Source organism: Tursiops truncatus, chromosome 2 (assembly GCF_011762595.2).
Source record: "Tursiops truncatus isolate mTurTru1 chromosome 2, mTurTru1.mat.Y, whole genome shotgun sequence".
Lineage (NCBI taxonomy): Eukaryota > Metazoa > Chordata > Mammalia > Artiodactyla > Delphinidae > Tursiops > Tursiops truncatus.
The window spans coordinates 5,770,618-5,792,035 of NC_047035.1; the positions used below are offsets into that span (position 1 = coordinate 5,770,618).

At 43.2% G+C, this 21,418-nt stretch overlaps 1 protein-coding gene across 5 annotated transcripts in view; it reads left to right on the plus strand.

Moving 5' to 3' along the window:
* Positions 1-21,418, plus strand: part of SETD3 (SET domain containing 3, actin N3(tau)-histidine methyltransferase) — a 69,364-nt gene that overhangs the window by 35,239 nt on the left and 12,707 nt on the right. For all 5 annotated transcript variants that reach the window (XR_002179915.3, XR_002179914.3, XM_019952542.3 and 2 more), the window contains one exon: positions 20,868-20,926. Coding sequence is in view for 3 of the 5 variants with exons in the window: in XM_019952542.3 (XP_019808101.1) it covers positions 20,868-20,926 (59 nt within the window). In the remaining 2 variants the exon portion in view is untranslated. The remainder of the gene's footprint in view (positions 1-20,867; positions 20,927-21,418) is intronic.

Consider the following 21,418-nt stretch of genomic DNA (forward strand, 5'->3'; position numbering starts at 1 on the left):
GAGGCCAAGCAAAGGCCGCAGCCGCTGGATTTGAGGGAGGTCATTTCGGGGTTTGCAGCAGGGACCAACTCCCAGAAGTTGGGTCCCTGCATCTCCCTGGGATTCCTGTAGCTCAGACCATTATGGGGTGAAATGGCTGTGGCCTCAGTAGTTGTATTTTATGCCACCTGCCCAAGTGGCTCAAACTCTCTGAGCCTCAGTTGCCACAATTACCTCCCACCCTGTCTCACAGCCGAGCTGTCAGGGAATAAAATGTGGTTTTAAAACGTAGCATTCTGTTAATGTAATTAACCAGAAGCTGGATTTGAGCACACTTCTGTGATGTCAGAAAGGAAAGTTCCAGTACTGGATGTGAAAGGCAGGAGGATGAAACAGAAAAGTCCATTTCCAGGAGCTGGGATGGAGGGTGCAGGAAGGAGGGAGGGTGGGAGGGCACGAGGGCCTTCAGCAGGCTTTGGGGTTTCTGCCCTGCATGTCGTAGGGAGCCCTGGGCAGCAGAGTGATCAGGTTGGCCTGGGTTTGTTTGCTCGCTTAAAGATAACCTCGTGGCAGGGAGGCCAGAAGACCAGGTAGCCTGAGGAGTTTGAGAAGTATCTGAAGGTTGGATTGACCGCATCTGCTGACAAACTGGATGAGAGGAGTTGGGGAGAGAGTTAGTTTAGGATGACCTTGAGGTTTCTGGAATAAACTGGTTTTAAGTTTACTATTCCCCCCTTATTCCTAAGCTGACTTTACCAGCCTTTCTCTATTTCTAACCTTTATGGTTTAGAAAGGAAACTTTTGATCCTAAATTTCTAGCTTATTCTAACTTGTTTGAATGCAAGGCACCGAAAGTAATCTTTGTATCTGAGTTTTCAGTCCAGACAGGTTTATTTTGTACTTTGGAATAGATATTTCAAGCAGAAACCTTTTGTATGCAAAAGTCAAGCCTGGAGCAAATCTTCATTGTGAAATTATAAGCTCGTGAAGGTGAAGGTTTTAATGGAAGCGCTCACCCAACCTTAACCGTAGTGACACACGCACAATAGCACGTCTGAACGCAAAGCTGTCAGACGAGCAGCGTTCAATTTAAATATATTAGTGATTTCAAGACTGTCTCTAATGAGTTCTGAAATCTTTGTGTCAGCCTCATGTTTTTTCCTTAAATGCTGTGAAATCATTTAAAATTAATAAGCTAGATTTTATTTGGTGGCGTTTACATCAGAACTGCTGCCATCAGCGTGGAGGTCCTTGCTCTTGTGTGGTCTTCTCATCAGTCTAGTGGCTGTGGTTTCTAGAAGCAGAAGGACAGCAGCTTCCTGTTAACAGGTCATTACGCTAACCAGAGGGACCTCCTAGATACAGCTGCTGGGTGTCAATGCTGGAACTTCGTCACCTGAACGTGGGCGGTGTAGTGACAAGGGCAGTGTTTCAGTTACTGCTAATGTAGATGTGAAATGAAGCTTCCTCGAGGGTGTGAAGTGTTGGACCAGGGTGTATGGAGGACTTAGGAGTATTATTCCCAAGCCGAGAAAGGTCTGTTGGCAGGGATCAGTTCTGTCCGTGTCACACACACACACCCCCGCACGTCGCAGAATCACGCAGAAGTCCCGCTGCGCCTAGGCCTTTGCTCTCTGGCAGTCAGCCTCTGTCACGCAGCACCACTGATGTGTGCAGAGCACTGGTAGGTGCTGGGGCTGCAGACGTGGTTTGGCCTCAAGGAGCTCTCCGTCTAGCGGAAAACCAAATCTCGTCCCGTAAGAGAAGAGCGAGGGGTAGGGGGCGCTAGCCCAGAGGCGAGGGGAGAGCCGAGAGACTGGGGAGTCAGGAGAGGCTTCTCAGAGGCGGGTGAGGTAACTGACCCCGAGGAAGGTCCGGGCTTTACTGGGGGGAGTGGGCAAAGGGCACAGGCTGGCCACTCAGTGCAGCTGGAGCGTGGTGTGCACGGGGCAGAGGAAGTGAGGGTGGAGAGACAGGCTGCACGGGGGCGGGAAAGCAGGACCGGCGCTGCAGTAGCACTTCATTTGGTGCCCAGATACTCATTAAGCACACTGAGTCCTCACAACCACCCTCCCGGGTCTGGCTGTGATTCCTGTTTGACAAAACGGAGGACTATTTGCTGGTCTGTCTGTTCCAGGACTTGAACTCATACCCAGTTACTGGTACACAAGAACTTAGATTCCTACCTGAGTCTAATGTACCTTCCGGATCTCCAGTATCATGCTGACTTCACCCTGTAACCAAGGGAGCTGGTCGCTCACTCTGTAAGCATTTACGGGGTGCCCACGGCTCAGTAACTAATCTGGTTTGTATTTCAGCGTAAGCAGTTACAATGCTTTAAGTGGTGGACGTGTACTCACGAGTCCTGCTAAAGCGGAAGCACCACAGAGGCAGGGCTTGGCCTGCGTGGATCGGGCACCCAGCCCAGTGAGTGCTGGCGCGCAGCGAGAGCTTGGTAACCAGTTACCAAGAAATACAACTCCTGGGTGAGGCCGAGAGTAGGTGGTGACCGACCCACGGTGTCAACACTTTTGGACGCAATTCTGGATTTTGTTTCCAGTGTGTGGGTAGCAGTAGCTTCCTGGACAGGCTGCTCTAGGAATGAAAAGCACATAAGAACATAGCTGTGGACCAGATCAAACCTGCATTAAGAAAAAATCTTTCCAAGCCAGCTTCACCTACTGTTTTTCTTTTTTAATTTAAAGGAGGTGCTTAATTTCAGCAAGACACTCATCCTGGTGCCTTAGCAGAGGAACAGGGAGGGACTCTCAGTGTGGTCGGAGAGATGGCAGGTGGTGTCAGGCTCTCTTCCTGGGCCTGTCCTGCCAAGCACTTTTGTCGGGATGGTGAAAAGACCTAGGAGGCATGCTGGTCAAATTTCTGGGTGGTGAAAAACCCAGGAGACTCCCTACGTAGACTAAGCCGGTCCAAACATCAAACATTATAAACGGTTTTTTGATAAGATTTATCTTCAGTCTCTCCACATGGCAAGTAATGGAAAAAGGTAAACATAGTGTGTATCTATTGATGGATTATATCATATATAACAAATAAGCCTTTGCAACGCCAGTTATTTAGAATGGTCAATATTAATGGAATAAATATATGATAGAAAAAAAGGCAGGGCCATCTAGTAGCTCTCCGTAGTAGTACCTTCTGTGGCAAAGATGAACAGTTTGGGAAATGTTCTGTTGACTTTTTAAATGGAGATTTAGTTTATACACTAGAGCACACATGCATTAAGTATAGATTAGTCTTTATACTAAGTAGCTAAATCAAAGTCAAGATATGGAACATTTTTACCATTCCAGGAAGCTCCCCAGTCTCCTTTCCCAGGCTGTGTCCACCCACCCTTTTCCAGAGGTGACCACTATTCCGATTCTGTCACCATGGGTCAGTCTTGCCTGCTCACCAGCCTCCTGTCATTAGGGTTGTACAGCGTGTACTCGCTTGCATCTGCCTTCCTTTGCTCAGTGTAATGTCTGTGAGATCCATCCAGGTTGCTGGGTGTAGCGGTAGTTGACTCCCTTACTGTTGCTGCATAGTTTTCCAGTGTTTGAATAACCACATTTATCCATTCTCTTATGGATGGACATTTTGGTGGTTCCCACTTTTTGGCTGTTGTAAACGAAGCTGCTGTAAGTAATCCTGTATATGTCTTCTTGTGGACCTATGCATTCCTTTCTCCTGGGTGTTCTTGGAAGAAGACTTGCTGGGGTATTGGGTGGTCATATATGTGACCACCCAACCTCAGTAGATATCGATGAACCATTTTCTGAGCGACTAAACCCATTTGGTGGCGGGAGAAGTGCTCGAACATTCTGGTTGCTCAGCTTCCTCCCAGCCTGGGCTGCAGGGCCGTCCTGTGGGCATGCGTGTAGTCCCGACTTCCATTCCCCAGTGACTAATGGTGCTGAGTGTGTTTTCACCTGCTTATTAATTACTTGGGTATCTCCTTCAGGGAAGTGCCTGTTGGAATCTTTTACTCATTTAAAACAAAATTATAATAATATACTTTATTTAACCCAATAGAGCTGAAAGATTATCCTTTAAAAATATAGTCAGTATAAAGTGATTTATGATATATTTCACTTTTTTTGCAGTGAATCTTTGAAGTCCAGTGTGTATTTTTGGGGAGAGTAGTATATTATGTTATTAAGTTTTTAAATTGAGGCAAGATATATGTAACATAAAATTTGCCATTTTGACCATTTTTAAGCGTACAATTCAGTGGCGTTAATTACATTCATCGTGTTGTGCAACCATCACCTCTATCAAAACTTTTTCATCACCTTAAACAGAAACTCTGTAAGTGTTAAACCGTAGCTTTCCCCCCCCTCCTGCCCCGCCCCGTCGCCTGTTTGCGATTTGGCATTTTCTTCTGATTACGTGCCCTTTATAAGACATGTTTTGACTCTCTCCTCCCAGACTGGGACTTGCCTAGTGCTTTCTTAATGTATCATTTGATGAACAGAAGTTCTTAATTTTAATCAAGTCTGATCTATCAGTCTTATTTTTTAAAGGTGGTGTGTTTTTGTGTCCTTTAACGAATTCTTTGCCTAACCCAGGGGCTCTCAACCAAGAGCGGTCTGCGCCTTGGAGGACAGAGACATTTTTGGCTCTCACAGCTGGGCCAGGGATGCCGCCAAGCCTGCAACGCCCAGGACATTCCCCACAACAAAGAATCATCTGCCCCGAAATGTCAGGCGTGCTGAGGTGGGGAAGGCTTGGTCTGGCACAGGGTTGTGAAGATGTTCTGTACGTTTGCTTCTGGAAGGTCTACTGCTTCACCTTTCACATTTAAGTCTATGAGCCGTCTCTCTTTAACTCATGTGTATGGGATGAGAAGAAATTGAGAAAAATCTTGATTCTTCCACATCTGTGCCCCTAGCCTTTTATTTAAAACAAAACTCAGTACATTAATTATCAGGAGCTTTCCATGGAGCATTTTAACATCTAGAGCTACAGTTTCAGTGTTTGGTGGTCTAAAGGCAACGTTTAAAGCATGAAGTAAATGGCCTGGCATGTGCAGAAACTGAAGATTTTTTTCCCCTTCCAACTTGCTTATTAGGGACTTGATTTAGAGTATTTGTTCTTGTGGTTTTTTAACTTTCAGGTTACAACCATAATGAAAATGCCCACACGAAAGATGCAATTCATAAAATAAATTGACTCTGAAGTGTGCTGTTTTAATTAGACTGTAATCTCGTTCTTTGCATATAAGCGTCATGGTTAGACATTTGCCAGAGAGAAGGGAATTTGGTAGTTTTTCCATTGTAGCTCAGTTGTATGCCTACTTGTCAGGTCTTCCACAAAACTGACCACTTAAATATTCAAATCCTAGTAAAATAGGTTGTGATGTTTTAGGATCGGTAGGAGGAGAGAATACCTTCAGAAGTGGTGCCCTTAAACCACGTGGACAGCTGTTCTTCAAGAGGGTGGCAAGGACAGAAGCGTTGTTATGAGAAATTGTCCCTGTGTTTAATGGTCATGTCCGGTACATTCATAGTATTCTTATATTAAAATCTAATTTTATATAAGAATTTATGGCTGTTGAGTGGTCAGATGGGGAAAATATCACCTTGTTCAGCATACGTTGTGGGATGGTAATTGTTCTGCTGTTGAAACTGACCCTGACAAGGCGATCAGTGGTTCTAGGGTTAGATGCTTAGATCTTGCTTTAAAATCCTTAAAAACACATGTTGCTATTTTAAGGCCACACTAGTTCCCCTTTTTCTGCATTTGTGTGAATGGTGTGTGCCAGAAAGGTGCTAATTTGGAATCAACAGCTGGGTTTGAGTCACAGCCCTGCCTCCAAATAACCTAGAGATGGCAGGTCACCTAGCCTCAGTTTCCACATCTGACATTGGAGGCGCCGGTCACTGCCTCATGTTGGTCCTGGAGGATTGACTGAGAAGTGTAAGAGGACTTTGTGAAGTACAGATCTTCGCAGGAACGTGGGGTGCCCGCTTCGTGGACCCACCCAATAATCTTTTCAACAAATTTCTTACCATTATATGTGTTATATTTATAGAGGCAGCACTTGAAGTGAGATGAATGGATTTGGAAACTCCTCCACTTCCTAGCTGGGTGACCTGGGGCACGTTTCTTCTGGGGCATAGTTTCTTTATCTGTAAAATGGGGGTGATGGTGGTACCTATCTCACAGGGTTCCTTGCGAGGTTTAACTTGGTTAATACTGTAAAATGCCTAGGATATTTTATGTGTGTGGCATATAGTAGGTACTCAATAAATGTTAATTGTTATTTTATTGTTACTGTAGAGTTGATTTGGATGATAATGCCATTCAGCACCTGCCTCAGTCAGACCCTTTTCTGCACACAGTGACCAGTCCTCTGGAAGCGGGCTGATGAGTTCCTGACATAGAGACCGTGGCCCTTGGCACTAGGAAGTTAGGCAGGGGTGACGGGCACGGAGGTTCTGTCGTGGGGAGGAAAGTGATACGTGAGCCAGCGGCGCCGCATTTACCTGCATCTTCACTACTCAGCAGATTGAGAAGTTTAATTGTTCATTAATGAGTCACCTGCATAATTTCACTAATTTCTGTTTAATGGGGCCATTTTGAGCCCCTAAAGGGCTGAGAACAGACTTTCTTCAGTTTTGTTTCCCCAGCTCCTAGCCTGACGTTTGGCACATGATAAATATAAGTTGAATAAATTCTAATTATCAGTTATTTGCAGGTCAGGTCCAAAACTGTGTTAGAGATCCTGAGAATCTAAGTAATATGGATGGAGTTGGAGACCTTTAGATTACTTTAGAGGAAAAAGTAATATGGCTGAGTCCTTGGCCTTGCTCTCAGCGGCCTTTTTGACTTTTTTCTTTTATTTTAAGTGAAATTATTTTAAAATTAGAAACCATACATATGTACAGTAGAAAATATTAGAAAATACAATAGCTTAAGGAGGAGAAGTAAAGTTTTATATATTCTGTTTGGCAGAGTTTCAATGACCTGGAACCTCAAGTGGGCAGATCTGGACAAAGATGGGGCCAGAAACCCTAGTGTGAAATTTAGCTTCTCCCAGACTGCATTTTGCCACCATTCATCTGTGTGTGCATATGTACCTGCATGTGCATATGTACCTGCAAGGCATGGGGAGGGGTTTAATCAGATAGCAAAGATCTTCACTACCTCCTCCTTGGTGGCAGCTGGCAATATACCCAGTTCCTAGATTCAACTCAAGTGAGTATAAGTCACCTGCAAACTTGTTAAAAATGGCGCTTCCTGAGCTCCACTCTTGGTGTCCGTAGGTCTGGACTGAGGCCTGGATGCAGTGCACCCAGACAGCAGCGTCCTGGACTGTAGGACTTTGGAAGAGCAAAGAGCTTGCTGTTGGAGCCTGTCCAGAATGTCTCACAATTCCCTTTGTGTATCACAGTTTTCATCTGTTTTACAGATCAAAAGCAGGTGTATGGAATTGAAGGGACCAAAATAAATCCATAAGCGTATGAGGTGGGCCTTATGGAGGCCTTCACATTGCCTGATTTTCATAAGTAACTTTGGAAATTAAAGAAACTCAGATGGGTTTCTATATTGGATTTGATCCTCTTTGAGACTGCCAGTGTAGAAGCAACTGTTTATCACATCTTAACTAGCCAGTGTCTTTGTTCAGAGTACAAAGCATATGTTTCAAAGAACTTGGATGTCTCCAAAAGCTGTAAATTTAGGATTGAAATAAAGTATTAGTTTTCAGGTGACTGAGTGAATGCTGAGCACAAGTGGGGCCAAGGGGACAAGAGACAGTATCACCACACTAATGATCGTAAAGCAGACCAAATGCCCCTCATTCTAAGCACAAGCTCCTGCCTCCAATAGGAAGAGAATTGAGGTGTTTTGTCCACCTTTAGTTTCCATGCCTTTTCTGTGTCCTTCTCATTATTTCCCCTTACCGTCACCATCCTCTTTTGTCTTCACCTTTCTCTCCTTGTCCAGGCCAACCCTTTACCTGTGCTCTTGGTAACATAATGCCCACGTGTCTTTGTCCTGTCACTTATTCCCCATCCTGTGCATCTTCTTCCTTTTTTTTCCAGTAAATATGTTCATTTCCCCTTTCCTAAAAGGCAGAAAGGTGCTAACATTTACTGAAGACACTTGTTACTACAGCAGCTCCTAGCCCATCCTGACCGATAAGGTATGTATGTGCTCGTGTGAACTTTCTTGAGAAGTACTCCCAGGCCCATAGTTGTCTGTTTTTTAGAGGCTTAAAACAATGCACCCTTATTCTCGCATGGGTGGTATTGGGAATCCAGGAATCCAGGCATAGCCTCACCGGGTCCTGTGTTCCAGGGTGTTTCTCAGGCTGCAGTCAGTGTGTGCTCTCATCTGAGGGCTCGACTGGAGGAGGACCAGCGTCTGCACTCCATCTCCTGACTGGTGGCAGGATTCTGCTCCTTGGGGACTCAGTTCTCACTGGTGGTTGGCCGAGGCCTTGCCACCTTAGACCCAATGTTTTTATCAGGTTCACCAGCCCCCTCCCCACACTCTCCACTTCCTCTGCTCTCTGTTTTGATCCATCCTTTGGTACATTACTTTCCCTAAAGAAGACCTTCTTCATCATTTCCATTAATTTACCAATGTCTACTGAATTTAAGTCCCTTCCTCTGGAGGGCTACTAACTTACTGATGCCTCTCAGGTGCCAGCAGACCTCGGGGGTGGGCCCTGTCTTCCCTTTACACGTGAGGCAGCTGACCAGTAGGGCCCCTCCAGAGCTGCTGCCCTGTGCACTGCGCCTTCTGCAGGGCCCTCGCGTGCCCACCAGCCTTTCCCTGCTGCTTCCCTACATGAGCTTTTCCACCCAGCACACCTCAGCCCCTCCTCCTCCTGCACCGATGTTCCTGGTACGGTCTGGGGCACTTTCTCCCTTCCCACCTGGAGACCTGACTCACGTGCCCCCTCCTCCCTGAGTCACTGCCTGATCGCTCTGTTGCCAACAACGTCTGCAGCCCCTTCTCTGTGATTCCAGCACACGGCATGTGTTCTGGTGCCAAAACACAGTCATGTTTTGCCCACCTGGATGCCCTGCGATGGTGTCATTACTCTTGTGCATAGGGAACCCGTCCTACTCATTGTCCCCCACGGGGCCTGACCCGTAGCAGGAACAGTGAACTGGAGTCCGGCTGTGTTTATCAGCTCCTTGCGTTTGACAGGTTCAGCGGGAGAGCCCAGGGCTCCCTGTGCCCGTCCCTTCTCCCTCCCTGGATCCACCTGCCACCCACCCCCTGCCAGACTGTATCACTTCCCCCTGCTCTGCACTCTTCCCCTCAGCCGCTCTCATCCCGACCATAACTGTGTCTAGTACCCGCCACCCAGCAGACAGGAAGCTCTGGGAGGAAGGCAGGGGCCTGAGCCATCTTGCTTACTTGTTCCCCATTCCCTGGCACAGCATTTCACTCGAGAGTGGGCACTCTGTAATATTTGTTGAATAAGGGAGTGGGTAAACGAGTGAATGAATGAATGGATCAACTCAAGAGCAGTTTAATATGGTGTAAGGTCAGGCACCAGCTGGTATTTTGCAGACTTCTGTGTTGGAAACGCAGAGGTCACTGGAGGGCATCTGAAGGTTTGAAGGAAGAGGGATATCAAACCATCTTAGGGTTGGCAGAGTGAATCAGTGGAAGGGAGGTAAATCTTTCTGATCTGGAAAGTAATATCAAATTGTAGTTATGAAAATTGGGGGAAACTTTTCCACGTCACGTTTTTTTCAGGGATATATAAGATTACTTCCAGGTTTTGCAACTTTTTTTTTTTTTTTTTTTAGAAATTAGAAGATGACTAGAAAAAACAATGGCCATTTTGCCGAGGAGAGTCTTAATTGACAAAGCTAATGATCTAGAAAAACCTATGTTGGAAAATGTCACTTTATTATATGTGTCTGGAAGTGCAGATGGGAAAACAGGTTTTTTTCTTTTTGCAGCAGATTCATTAAGTGTTTAGAAAGAGGTTCTCTCTGTACCGCCTTCCCCAGCCTGAGAAGCTCGAGACTAAATCTAAACTCTCTTCTCTCGTGTCTGTTATGAAGCAGGTGGCTGTGCTGCCCTTTATAGCAGACCTGCAGCCTCCGCACCATCCTGTCTCAGCCTCTGCTCCCGGGCCCCAGAGCATCAGCAGGAGTGTCCAGGTGACAGTTAACTCTGAGCCAGGTCAAACCGTAGCCTGGCCAGAGAGATGCCTTATCACACCTCGCTGACCGTCTCATCCCCCAGGTGTTGTTTCAGAGTCTCTGCAGCCCTGAGCTGCCCCCAGGCTCACCCGTTCCCAGTTTACTAAGAGAAAACTCAGACCAGATGACAGGAATTTCTTCTATTTCTTGTTGTCTCCATCTCAGTTTCTTTGTGTCTTTGCCTCCCTCAGTCCCTCTGAGAAGGAGTCCTGGCCAGCAGCTAAGGTGAGCCTGGTGGCCCGTGCCCAGAGCTCTGTGACATTGCTCTGGGTGCCGTCTCTCCATCCCCATCTTTCTCATCCTTTCCTTCCTGCCCAGCTTTAGCCCTTGGGTTTACAGAACGTCCCTGTGCCTTTGAGATAACGTCCTGTCCCCTTCTGTCTTTAACCACAGCATGTACCAAGAATATTCCATGCTTGAGAGTTCTTCGAGCCCCTGTGGTCTAGGCCCTCCCACTGCCCCACCAGTGACATACCCCCTGGTGGGTCCCTGGGCCACCAGTTGTCCGATCCCGTGGCTGTCCCACTGCCCTGTCTCCTCGACCTCTGTGACGTTCCTGCTGACCCTTCAAGCTCACTCTTCCCGGGGCTTCTCTCACTGCCATTCCTGCCCCCCCCGAATAGAAGTGCTCCCCAACTTTCGGGACTCTGGGTTAGGAGTTAGACCTGGTTTTCAAAACCCAGTTCTAAAATCTTCTCTCATATATGACTGTAATCAAAAGTCATCTTATATCGAAAGGTGACTTAAGTTAATATATTGGATTTCTTGCTTTCGGTTCCAAGTGAACAATTTGATAATTGCCTGTTTTATAGGTAGTGCTTAAAAGCTATGCACTGATTAAACTGTTCTTTCACTGAAAATTTGTATCCAGATATTGACTGCTCCAACAAAATGGTATTATTCTTAGAAAGTGAGACAGTATTTTCTCTGATAAAAACGAGAGTGAAATCCATCTCATAACTATTGATCAGTAAAGCATCTAATTAAGGAAATATAAGGCAAAGCATATTTTTTGTGGAAAAAGAAGTAGACTTGCATTGTCTCACTCGTCCTGCTGGGCTCTCACTTGGGCTTATCTTCAGAGATGGAAGCTGGGCAGAGCCTGGTACAGTCCTGCACGATTTGATCGGCCCTTTTCCTCTTCTTGATTTTATACCTGGTTCTGTTTCAAGGTAGACTCTAACTTTACAGAAGAATTTTTTTTATGACTTCTTTTCCCTAAGAAATTTTGATGCCAGTAGGGAAATAGCCTGGTTTTTAAATTTTTATCTTTTGGTAGAACAACGCTCGAAAGAGTTATGGTACCTTTTCTGGACTCAAAAGGAGAGAGGGACATTTTTTTATCAACTGAAGCTGAATATAAAATAATTTTGCTTAATCAAAAAGAAAGCTCTCAGCTACTTTACCCAAAGGCACGGACATTTTAAATTACACTTGGTTAGTCAAGTGAGTTGTCTTGACTTACTGTAATAACATCCTGTTGTGCCTCTAACACATTGTAGCCCTGTAATTCAGTTCACTGTAGTTTTTAATGGGGGCATTTTTACCAAAAATGTTAGAAAAATTTTTTTATTTATCAAATCTCAGGGTGATACGTTTGAAAGTTCCCTTTTCAGGGGATACAAAAAAGGTTTTCTATTCTGAGCAATAGCTCTTTATCAGTGACTTTATATTGTTCATACCTCCCTCCCTCCCTCCCTCCCTCTGTCTCTCTCCGTCTTTCTGTCTGTCTCTCTCCTGGAGATACAGAGAGCTTTCCTGTGTACCCAGCCATGGAGCAAGAGGAGTGGCCTCTGTACCTCTCCTCCTTGCTTGGAACATTTGTGCTTTTGCTCTCCTGATGGGAAGGGGACCCAGAGAAGTAGTGTTGGGGATTTTCTCTTTGGTACCTTGTAGCACAGTTTAAGCATCCGGAATACAGAAAAGGAAGGGAGAGGAGTAGTCTGCGATGGTGGGGGCACCAGCGCCCTCACCACTGGTCGCGTACACGCTCCCTGTGGACCCCAGCACCTGCAGGGGTCGCGAAGACGCACTGAACCTTGGTGCTGTGATCTCAGCCACCCACTCTTACCCACCTCCCTTGTGACCAGCAGCTGGCTGTGTGCAGCAGGGACCTCTACCCTGGATTTTGTTATCCTTGGGATTTACCAGGGTTAGCTCATAGCAGCTGGTGACCAAGTAGCGTATGTGATGTGTGGATCCATGTGATGTGCCTGAGCATGTGAGGGTTTCAGAGGCTTGCTCAGTTGTGGGAACCCTCCTGAATCCTTAGGACTGATGTATTACGTCAGAATGTGGCCGGTCTTTATCAGAATCCCAAGTCTGAAATACGCGGGTTCTCAGGCTCCGTGGTGCACCCCTGGGTTCATCGCTTACTAGCTGCTCGTGACTTCAGCTTCCTTTAGGCTTAAAGGCAGGACATTTAAGGCGCCAAAGTTCATTTCTCTAACAACTTGACAACGAGGAGAGTTGAAAGTAGCCAAAGAGATGGCACCCGTGTAAGCACTTGGAGGTAACACTGGTTTAATGATTGATAAAGCTGCGGGGTGTCTTAGAGGCTGTTCACAGTTATCATGAAAATGGTAGGCGTTCCAGGTAATGTAATATTGGAAGTTGTTGGGACACCAATGTGGCATAATTCTAATGAAGAAAATACCAGAAAGTGAATTCCAGATATGACCTCTATGTTTTAAAGTGTATTAAAGGAAAAGAGTGTACCTATCTACATGTATTTGGTACATATGTGTTTTCTGGGACCAGGGTTCTTCATGTCCAGAATAACAGGGGAATTGGGCTAGATGATCTCAAAGTTACCACCTGGGTCTGAGATTTTATGACTATAGATAGCAACTTTAACTAAATATGGCGTGCTTTCTGGTGGTTTGGAAATAACAGACATAAACATTCTTAGTTTTGGTAATATTGCCTGCCTCTAAGCGTTGTAATGTCCTTTAAAATATCTCTGTGCTGAATTTTAAATGAGAGCAATATTTACCAAGCATTTTCCTAGAATTTCAACAGGAAAAAAACGTGTTTACCGTATCAGAACTTAACCTTAATTTATAAAAGCGGGACAACTAATTATCCTTTGCCTTTCAGTAAGCTCCAGAAAACTTTTGCCTGGTTATTATCCCAGCCCCATCATTTATTAACTGGGTAATGACCTTGGACATGCTGTTAATTTCTCTGTCCCTCAGTTTTTGCAGCAACAGAATGGGTCTACTAATAGTGCCTATTTCACAGGAAGCAGGATGATTAAATTATGTAATACACGTAAAGTTCAGTAAAGCTCTCAAGAGTTCCTTGCACAGACTGCTTAGTAAATGGTGACTGTTAATCCCTCCCTTCCTCCTTCCCTCTCAGTTTCTCAGTCTCTCTCTGTCTCTCTGTCTGTCTCTGTGTCTCTGTCTTCTAGAGATACAGAGAGCTTTCCTGTGTACCAAGCCACGGTAATTCCTTTTCTGGGACAAGGTTTGTATGCATCTCTGAACGTCAGTCTCCCTATCAAGGAGATGGGCTTCATAATGGTGGTCAGAATGCTCTCCTCTTATGAATGACTGGTGCCCCGAATCATGCTAGCTTGATTAATTTAACCAGAGTCCAAAGTCTCTATCCTGAATTGTTGAAATCTAAAGTAGCCGAAATGAAAAATAAAATTCTATGAAGCTGATGATAAATAATTCTAGCCTGCTTTTCTGATGCAAATGCATCCTTCTAAAAATGAAAACTGCTTTTTACCATTCTGTTTATTTCTAGTTTCTTTGGTGATAAGTTGAGGAGTTGCAAGTATTGCTTGCTTGCTGGAGTTATTATCTTTTTGCAGACCAGAAGAGAGATTCGATCATGGTTTGGAGTCCTCAAGTTAATCAGCAGATTGAGATATTTGGGGGTGGGGAGTGTCAAAGGCAAAGAAACAAAAGATTTAAGAGCTTAGAAAAAAGATAGAGGCTGCTCTCTGACCCCCTTTTCAGATGAGGAGACGGAGGCTCGGCGTCAGGTGATCTGAGGTGACCAGGGAGGATGAGGCTGTCTCTGTTAAGGTGCACCGCTGCTGGGGTGAGTTGGAGTGGCACGGTGGAGGGCCATTTGGGACAGGGAACTGCTGGGCTTGGTCCATTTTGCCCCTTATTGGATTCTTAAAGTAGAGTAAAGCTTTCTCAGATATGCTTGAAGATAGATTTTTGGGGAAAAAAGAGAGAAGATTCTTTGACCCTAGATAGTGGGAAAATACCCTATTCATGAGAGATGGCAGACAGAAGGAAAGGAAGCCCAGATCTGTTTCTCCGGAAGCCCGTGGGCAGTGCCTGTGTGCGGTGCTGCAGGGGAGGAGCGTGGCAAGCACGTGACCCTGGGGTGGGGTCTGGTCACCGCCACATCGCCTGCTTACCCTGGCGCTGCCTCTCGCCACCTTTGGAGTCGCCACTCCTCTGTCCCACCTGTCACTTTGGCCATGACGGGTCCACCGAGAGGAAATCTCCTAGCCCCCAGGTCGCGGCTCGCCCTTCGCTGCTGCCCAGGGCAGAGGGCAGGGGGAGCGTTTCCCTCTCACTGTGGAGGAGAGCGTTTCTCTGAATGAGGTATCCTGCGAGGCACCGGGGGTTCCCTAGTGGTAAAAAGGACGTCGTCCCTGCCCCGCTCACCTCCTCGGGCAAAGAACTGTGAACCGAATGTGCCTGTGTGCGTGTACACGCACACACATGCATACGCACGCACGCACTTGCACACACGCATGCGTGCGCGTGTGCACACGGTGGGAAAGAAGGGCCCAGGACTGGGAGGACACAGAGCAGAGAAACCTGGTGGTCGGAGAAGGAGGGTCTGGGCTGTAACCTCTGGCATCACCTTTCTTTTTAAAGTCACTTATCTGACTGCTGCCTGGCAGGACCCCTGTGAGGATAGTGACTGTGTCCTCCTGTCACACAGCACCTCGCAGAGCATTCAAGATAGTCAGTAAATGCAGTATTTGTTGAATTTCTAGTCCTAACCTATTCAGCTTTTTTCTGAGTCAATGAATATTTGTTGAGTGAACAAATGATTGACAGTCAAAAATGTAGATTGATTATGACTAAATTTGATTCGTGGCTGATTGCCCCTCTTCAGGGAATACAAATGGTAACCAATAAAGTTTTTAAACAGGCATATCTTTTTCAGTGTTTCAGTAGATTTCAATTTAATCTAAACTGGATGTAGGTTATAGATTTCAGTGTTCCAATGAAAAAACCAATTCTTCCATCCTAAAGTAATTTCATGAATTTATTGAACAGCGTTGATATTTCTCTACTAAACTCATTTACTTAATTAAAATTTTTGTATTATAAGGTAATACCCATTTGCTATAAAAATTAAGTATAAGGGAAAAGCAGACAGTTTAAATTTAATGTGTATTGATGTATTTATTTGATCGTATTGAGTGAATTCAAAGAACTTTATGATGAAAAATTCCTTGAAGAGTTGGGTGTAATCTGTGTTTAAAAATGAAAGTCTTTAAAATTGATTTTTTTCCCTCAAGAGCCAAACGCGTGAACCGTGCTTTGATTCTGATTTATGGTCATCAAAACTAAGTTCTAGATTCAAAAGATATTTTGCAATTTGTCATTCAGTTAAACTGTGTTATATCCACTTAGAAAATGAAATACGAGCAGGAGGGTTGAGGACCTACTAGAGATTGCTGCCTGACGTGCTGCTTCTAGTTAGCCTGTTTTTGGAGCAGGAGGGGGAACCTCAGTGTTCTAAGTGTAAATTTTCCTTCTGCCCCTTCCCTGCCCCCTGCCTTTTAATACATATGCCAAATACAGTCTTCGACATGTTTTAGTTAGGAAGTTCAAATTGCATGCTACTGTGGTTTTTTATCAGAACAAAATAGGTACAACTTCTAAATTATGTTTTGTCATTCCTGATACTATAGAGCCATTAATAGGTCACTGAACTACCATACATATTTTTCAAGTTAACAATTGATTATATATTACAGCAGGTTGTAAAATTCTTTAAAATACAGTATTTAGGAGTCATTTTTATGAACTGAGCTACTTTCCTTTTAATATATTTAAATGCCTCATTGAAGGTGATTATTAAATGTATTCAACTCAGTTTCCATATAAAAACTGGTCAAGGTTAGAGATGAGTATTCTTTAGAAAAGTAAAGATCTGATTTTGAGAAGTGTTTGTGTCCTAGAGGCCATTTGTGTGTTTTAATCTTTTTTTGTTTAATTTCCTTAGAGTGTTTTGAATCTTTCTTTAGGTTAAATGTGGTTTTTTTTAAAGAATTGTTTTAGGAAATACCTGTCCATATATTTATGAAAGTGCTTGTCTTTATTTTATTTTTTGAAATGTTTACTGTTAAATATTAAAAACAAGAAGCAGCTTTAACTCAAATGTATTTTGTTTCTGTGCAGAGCTGTTGCAAAGCTGTTTCACATACTAGATGTTTCTGAATTAGGAATTCACAGAATAATGAATTCTGCTTATTTTGCTTCTCCACCAAGATTTGTTGTGTGAGCTTAAAATAAGGCTGCAGCTGATTCGTGTAGCACATATTAACTGTTTATTTAGTTTAAGTACATGTCTGTATCTTTCATTTCTGATCAACCTGAAAAATTTGCATGCTACACAGCAGTCATCTTCTTTATACTTTATTAAATATCTGTCAATTATAAATATCAAGGTTTTACATTAATGTCAAGATAGTACATCAAAAATTCATGGAATATGTGACTTTTTCCAAGGGTATTTAATACTTAATGCATTTGTGTCATTTTTCTTTCCCGAGATATTGACAGGTTTTATTAAGTGTTTGTTAGGGAGATTTCATTTTTATCAAGGGACTATAAAGAGAAGCTGCATGCTAAATCAATTTTTAAAAGGCAGAATATTGTTCATTTTTTCATCTTCAACTCTTGTAATCCATAGGTTTTATTTAAATTTCTTCTTGGTTTATTTTTGTTTTATGTGAGTGATAGTTCAAGACAGAACTTTAATAAGGATCAAATATGCTGACTGTAGTGGTTTTTAATTTCCTTAAGCATAGCTACCAGACCCATGCAATATGGTAAATTCTTCAAAATGTCATACTTACATATTTAGCAATATTACTTCTTTTTATTGAAGCCAAACAAACGATTTTAGATATTAATCTTCCCCAAACGTAGTGATTATTTTGTACTAGGTACAATATTACTGTGTCTCATCTGGAACACCTCCTATGGTAGAAGAGGGAATGGGAGAGAGCGTCCCTGGGTTGTCAGGCTTGACTTAAGGAAACAAGAATCCTCTTTTAAAAGTAAGCTCTATAGGGCTTCAAGTCTGATTATGAGCTACAGGAACTGTTCATATCTCCAACTTCAGATGTTTATAATGCACAAGAAAGTGAAAATGTCGATCACTTAAAAAATATGGGCTTGTTTCTAAACCTGTATTTATGGGGTGGGTGGGGAGTGGGGAGGAAGTTAATGCTTGGTGGACCCTATGGCCTGCTCCTTTTGGGCCCTGGTACCTGAGAGACCCCATCACTGTCGTCTTTCTCTACTGCCAGACAGACCCTCACTCATCCCATGTGTAGCTAGATCTTGGAAACAGCTATCTCAAACTAATTAGCCACAATGAGTAAGTTTTCTGCTTTCATTTACAGTTTTTAAAGTACAGGTTAGGAATGTCTTCTATTGGAGATAAACAAAACCCTTATAAGATTTTGCTCTATAAATGAGGAGTGTTCAGTTATCCTCCCCATAAAGTGTGAACTTAGTGACTTTCATCTAAGAACATTTTTAGGAGCTTTCAAGTAACTTCAGGTTAATATTATAATTTTTGGAAAATGTATTTTTAAACGTTAAGGCTTGATGTGTTAAAAAAAAAAATTCTGTCCAGAGCTTAGTGTTTGGAATAGACATATTTCTTATTCTTGTTTATTTTTTCAGGGTATGTGAAAATACTTATTTTTAAAGTTAAATGCTTTTCACGTGAAAATCACTTCAATATTTGAATGTTTCAAGATCCTTGTAAAACTATTATATAATAATTTAAAGAGGTAGGTTGGTTTCTTTTTTTCTTCTTTTTTTTTTTTTAGAAACCAAATTTCTCTTGAGTAAAGCTGAGCCAGTAGCCATTCTGGATAAACCCCGGTTTGCTTTAGGATAAGTTGCTCTGGGGGCCTTGCCCTAGGAAATAATTCAAGAACTCTGCAGCTGTAACCGATTCCGCCATGAGGCCAGTAGGTGGCGCTGGTGTCACAGCAGTGAGGGCCCCGTTGAAATGGAAGATACTTGCCTTTCTCTATAGCCTCAAATTCCACTTCAGTATAACTGTTAAGTGCATGTGTCTGTGGTAGAATAGCTTTTTTTTTAAACCAGAATTACGTACAGTGGGCACACCTTATTTTTGAAGCAGATAAGAACAACTATTTCTAACAGATTCTGCAAATATTACGTAACTCTATAGCCAAAATAATCTTCAAAATTAACCTGAAGAAAGCATTTGCGTATTTTTTCCCTTGCGTATTCTTTACGACTTCGTCAGGCCTGTGAACATAAACTTGTATTTTTGGTAAGAAATGTATATAAATAGTAGGAAGGGAGACATTTTGGAGAGTTAATTTTCCATCTTTTTGGTCCTTGGGGAGGCTGCCCTTGTTTGAAGAGTTTTCTTCGTAGAGTCCAAAGCTATTTAAAGATCTTTGAGTGTTTGGAACATTCTTCCACAAGTCGTTTTGACATTCAGCATTCTAATTTTGAAAATTGTCATCTCTTCTCCTATTCAGTAAGTCAAACTTTTCGAGGGGGGAGGGGTCGAATTTTTAATACTCAGGGGTTTTAGCATTGGAATTTACCAGCTTTCAAAATACCACAGGGCATTCCCCAGCTTAAATGAATTTAAAACATTTTAAAATAACAAAAGCAACAATGCTTTCCCCCCTCCTAGAGTTTGAGAAGAGATAGGATGTGCAACATTCCCAGCAGGTCAGACTGTGTGAAGCTTCATTTTATTATAAGTGAAAGGAAATTTTAGCAATGGAATTTCTTTTCTTTAAAGTTCTGAAAAATTTCTATGGTACTTATCATCAAATTAGTTTTGGGTGGAGGGGCAGTTCTTATCTGCGGAATTTGTACTCTGACGAGGAAAAACCTGAGCACCCTTATGGTCAAGTTCCATAATTAAATGGAAAGCTTCTTTAGGACTCTTAGGACACAGGCTTGCATTTCACTCATTACAAAGAAGAGGCAATAAGAAGCTTCTCCTCGAATCTTTGCTGTGCTTGACCATGGTATTGGGTTTTTTTTTTTTAAACCAGAGATAGTTTTTTCTCATCTTCCTAGCTAGAATAATGCAGCTGGAGAATGCCCCTGAGCGATATTATTTTATTTTTTTTATTTTATATTTTGACCTAAATTATATCTTCTTTAATTTCATTTTTATTGTCAGAACATTTACATATTATGTGACTGTATTTCCATATGTTGACTTTTCTTCCAAAGGGTTAAAACTGGGTTTAGGATCAGAGGGGAGAAGCAGGCACCTGGGAGCTAGCACCCAATTGGCAGCCTTTTGTAATATATAATTTGCCTAAAATTGCGCGCCGAGCACAAGCTTTTGTTTTCTAATTGATTTACGGTTCGAGCCACTTTTACCTCATCCCCTACTGTCCTGCATACGGTGCCAGCGAGTACAGTGCAGTGAGCGATGATAAATTACCATATGCACTTGTGATGGTAATGCGTCAAAAGTCAGAACTGCACACTGCACGGGGCTCCGTGCATTTGCAGTGCTGCAGAGACGGTGCAGCCGAATCGCATTGGTATCTCAGAAGTCACCATTTGATCACTTACTGCAATCTGTCTGTCAGCCTGTAATGGAAACCGAAGATTAAAATTATACTGTTACAGCTTTGAATTTCTTAGTTGAGACACAGTTTTTTAAGTGCTCGAAAGGCCCAAGGTGGGGGGAGTATTGTGGAGAGAGAGGATGTGAGATGTGTACAATTTTCTCTAAAGTGTGGAGTTTTGGATATTTTTATCAAATGTTCTTTTGTCCAGAGACAAAAAGAAAAGGAGTAGAATTCACATATGCCGATCTCGATTTTATCTTTATTACATTTGTTTGTAAAATGTAATTCATAATTTCACAAACTGTGTTTTTCTTGATTTTCTGTATTTGAGCTGCATCTGCCATGTTGTGTGATTCATTTGCACGTAACAAGTTGATTTCCTTCCAAATGATTTTAAGTCAGAGATAAATGAAAGAAGTTTCAATTTATTAGAGTGCCTTTAGTTGTTCCTTTTATTGATGCAAGAAGAGATTTGGACTATTCGTGAGGGCTGTACAGCACATTAAGGCAAGAGATGCAAAGGGAGGCTGGGACAGACACCTGACTTGGAGACTCCGGGTTTCCGTGTAGACGAGAGACTTACGGTGTGGGTGTGCCTACCTTTTGTAAACTCAGTCCACCTTAAATTTTATTTCTGTGCCGTGTCTGTGGGTCCTGGTATCGAAATATGAAGCAGCAGATTTATGGCGGCTGCTGGGCACAACAAATTAAGTTGACAGTGATGTGAGAGCATAATAGCACGATGATCCCTCAGTAGCGCGGCTGGATGCCTCCTGCTTCATTTGGCTCTTGTTAGGATCTGTTAGGCAGCTAAATAATGAAATTTTGCTGACTGATTTCTGTTTTCCCTTTTTCTCTTTTCACCTCTGCTTTCTAAAACTTCTAATTCCCAGACCCATCCTCATGCCCACAAACTGCCCTTGAAGGATTCTTTCACTTATGAGGACTACAGGTTGGTGTGAGGGGTGTGTGTGTGTGTGTGTGTGTTGGGGTGTGTGTGGGGTGTGGTGTACGTATGTGCGAGGCATGTGTTGGAGGGTGGTTTCTGAGTGAAATTGGGATCTCAGAAGTGCGAAGGGCTTGGGTAAGAGGTGACTTGCATGACCATTTAAAGCCTTAAAAAAGAGATTGTTCTTTCTGGAAGTTACACTGGACCCCGGGGCAGGGAGCAGCGTTTTAATAGCCATGTGGAAATTGCCATTAACCTGTGTTGGTGGGGATTAGTTGATAGAGCCACGTGATGCTCAAGGTTAACATTAGTGTGGGGTGAGGATTTTTTTTTCAAACAGACTGTTTTAGTTCTTTAAAGTAGGGACTTTTTTTAAACAAAAAGATTTAATGCAGTGCACAACATAGGAAAAAAAAATACCATTCCACATTTTGTAGAGTTCTTAGAGGATTCCGATCAGAAAGGAGTTAGTGTTTGCTTCTCAGTGAGGCTCAA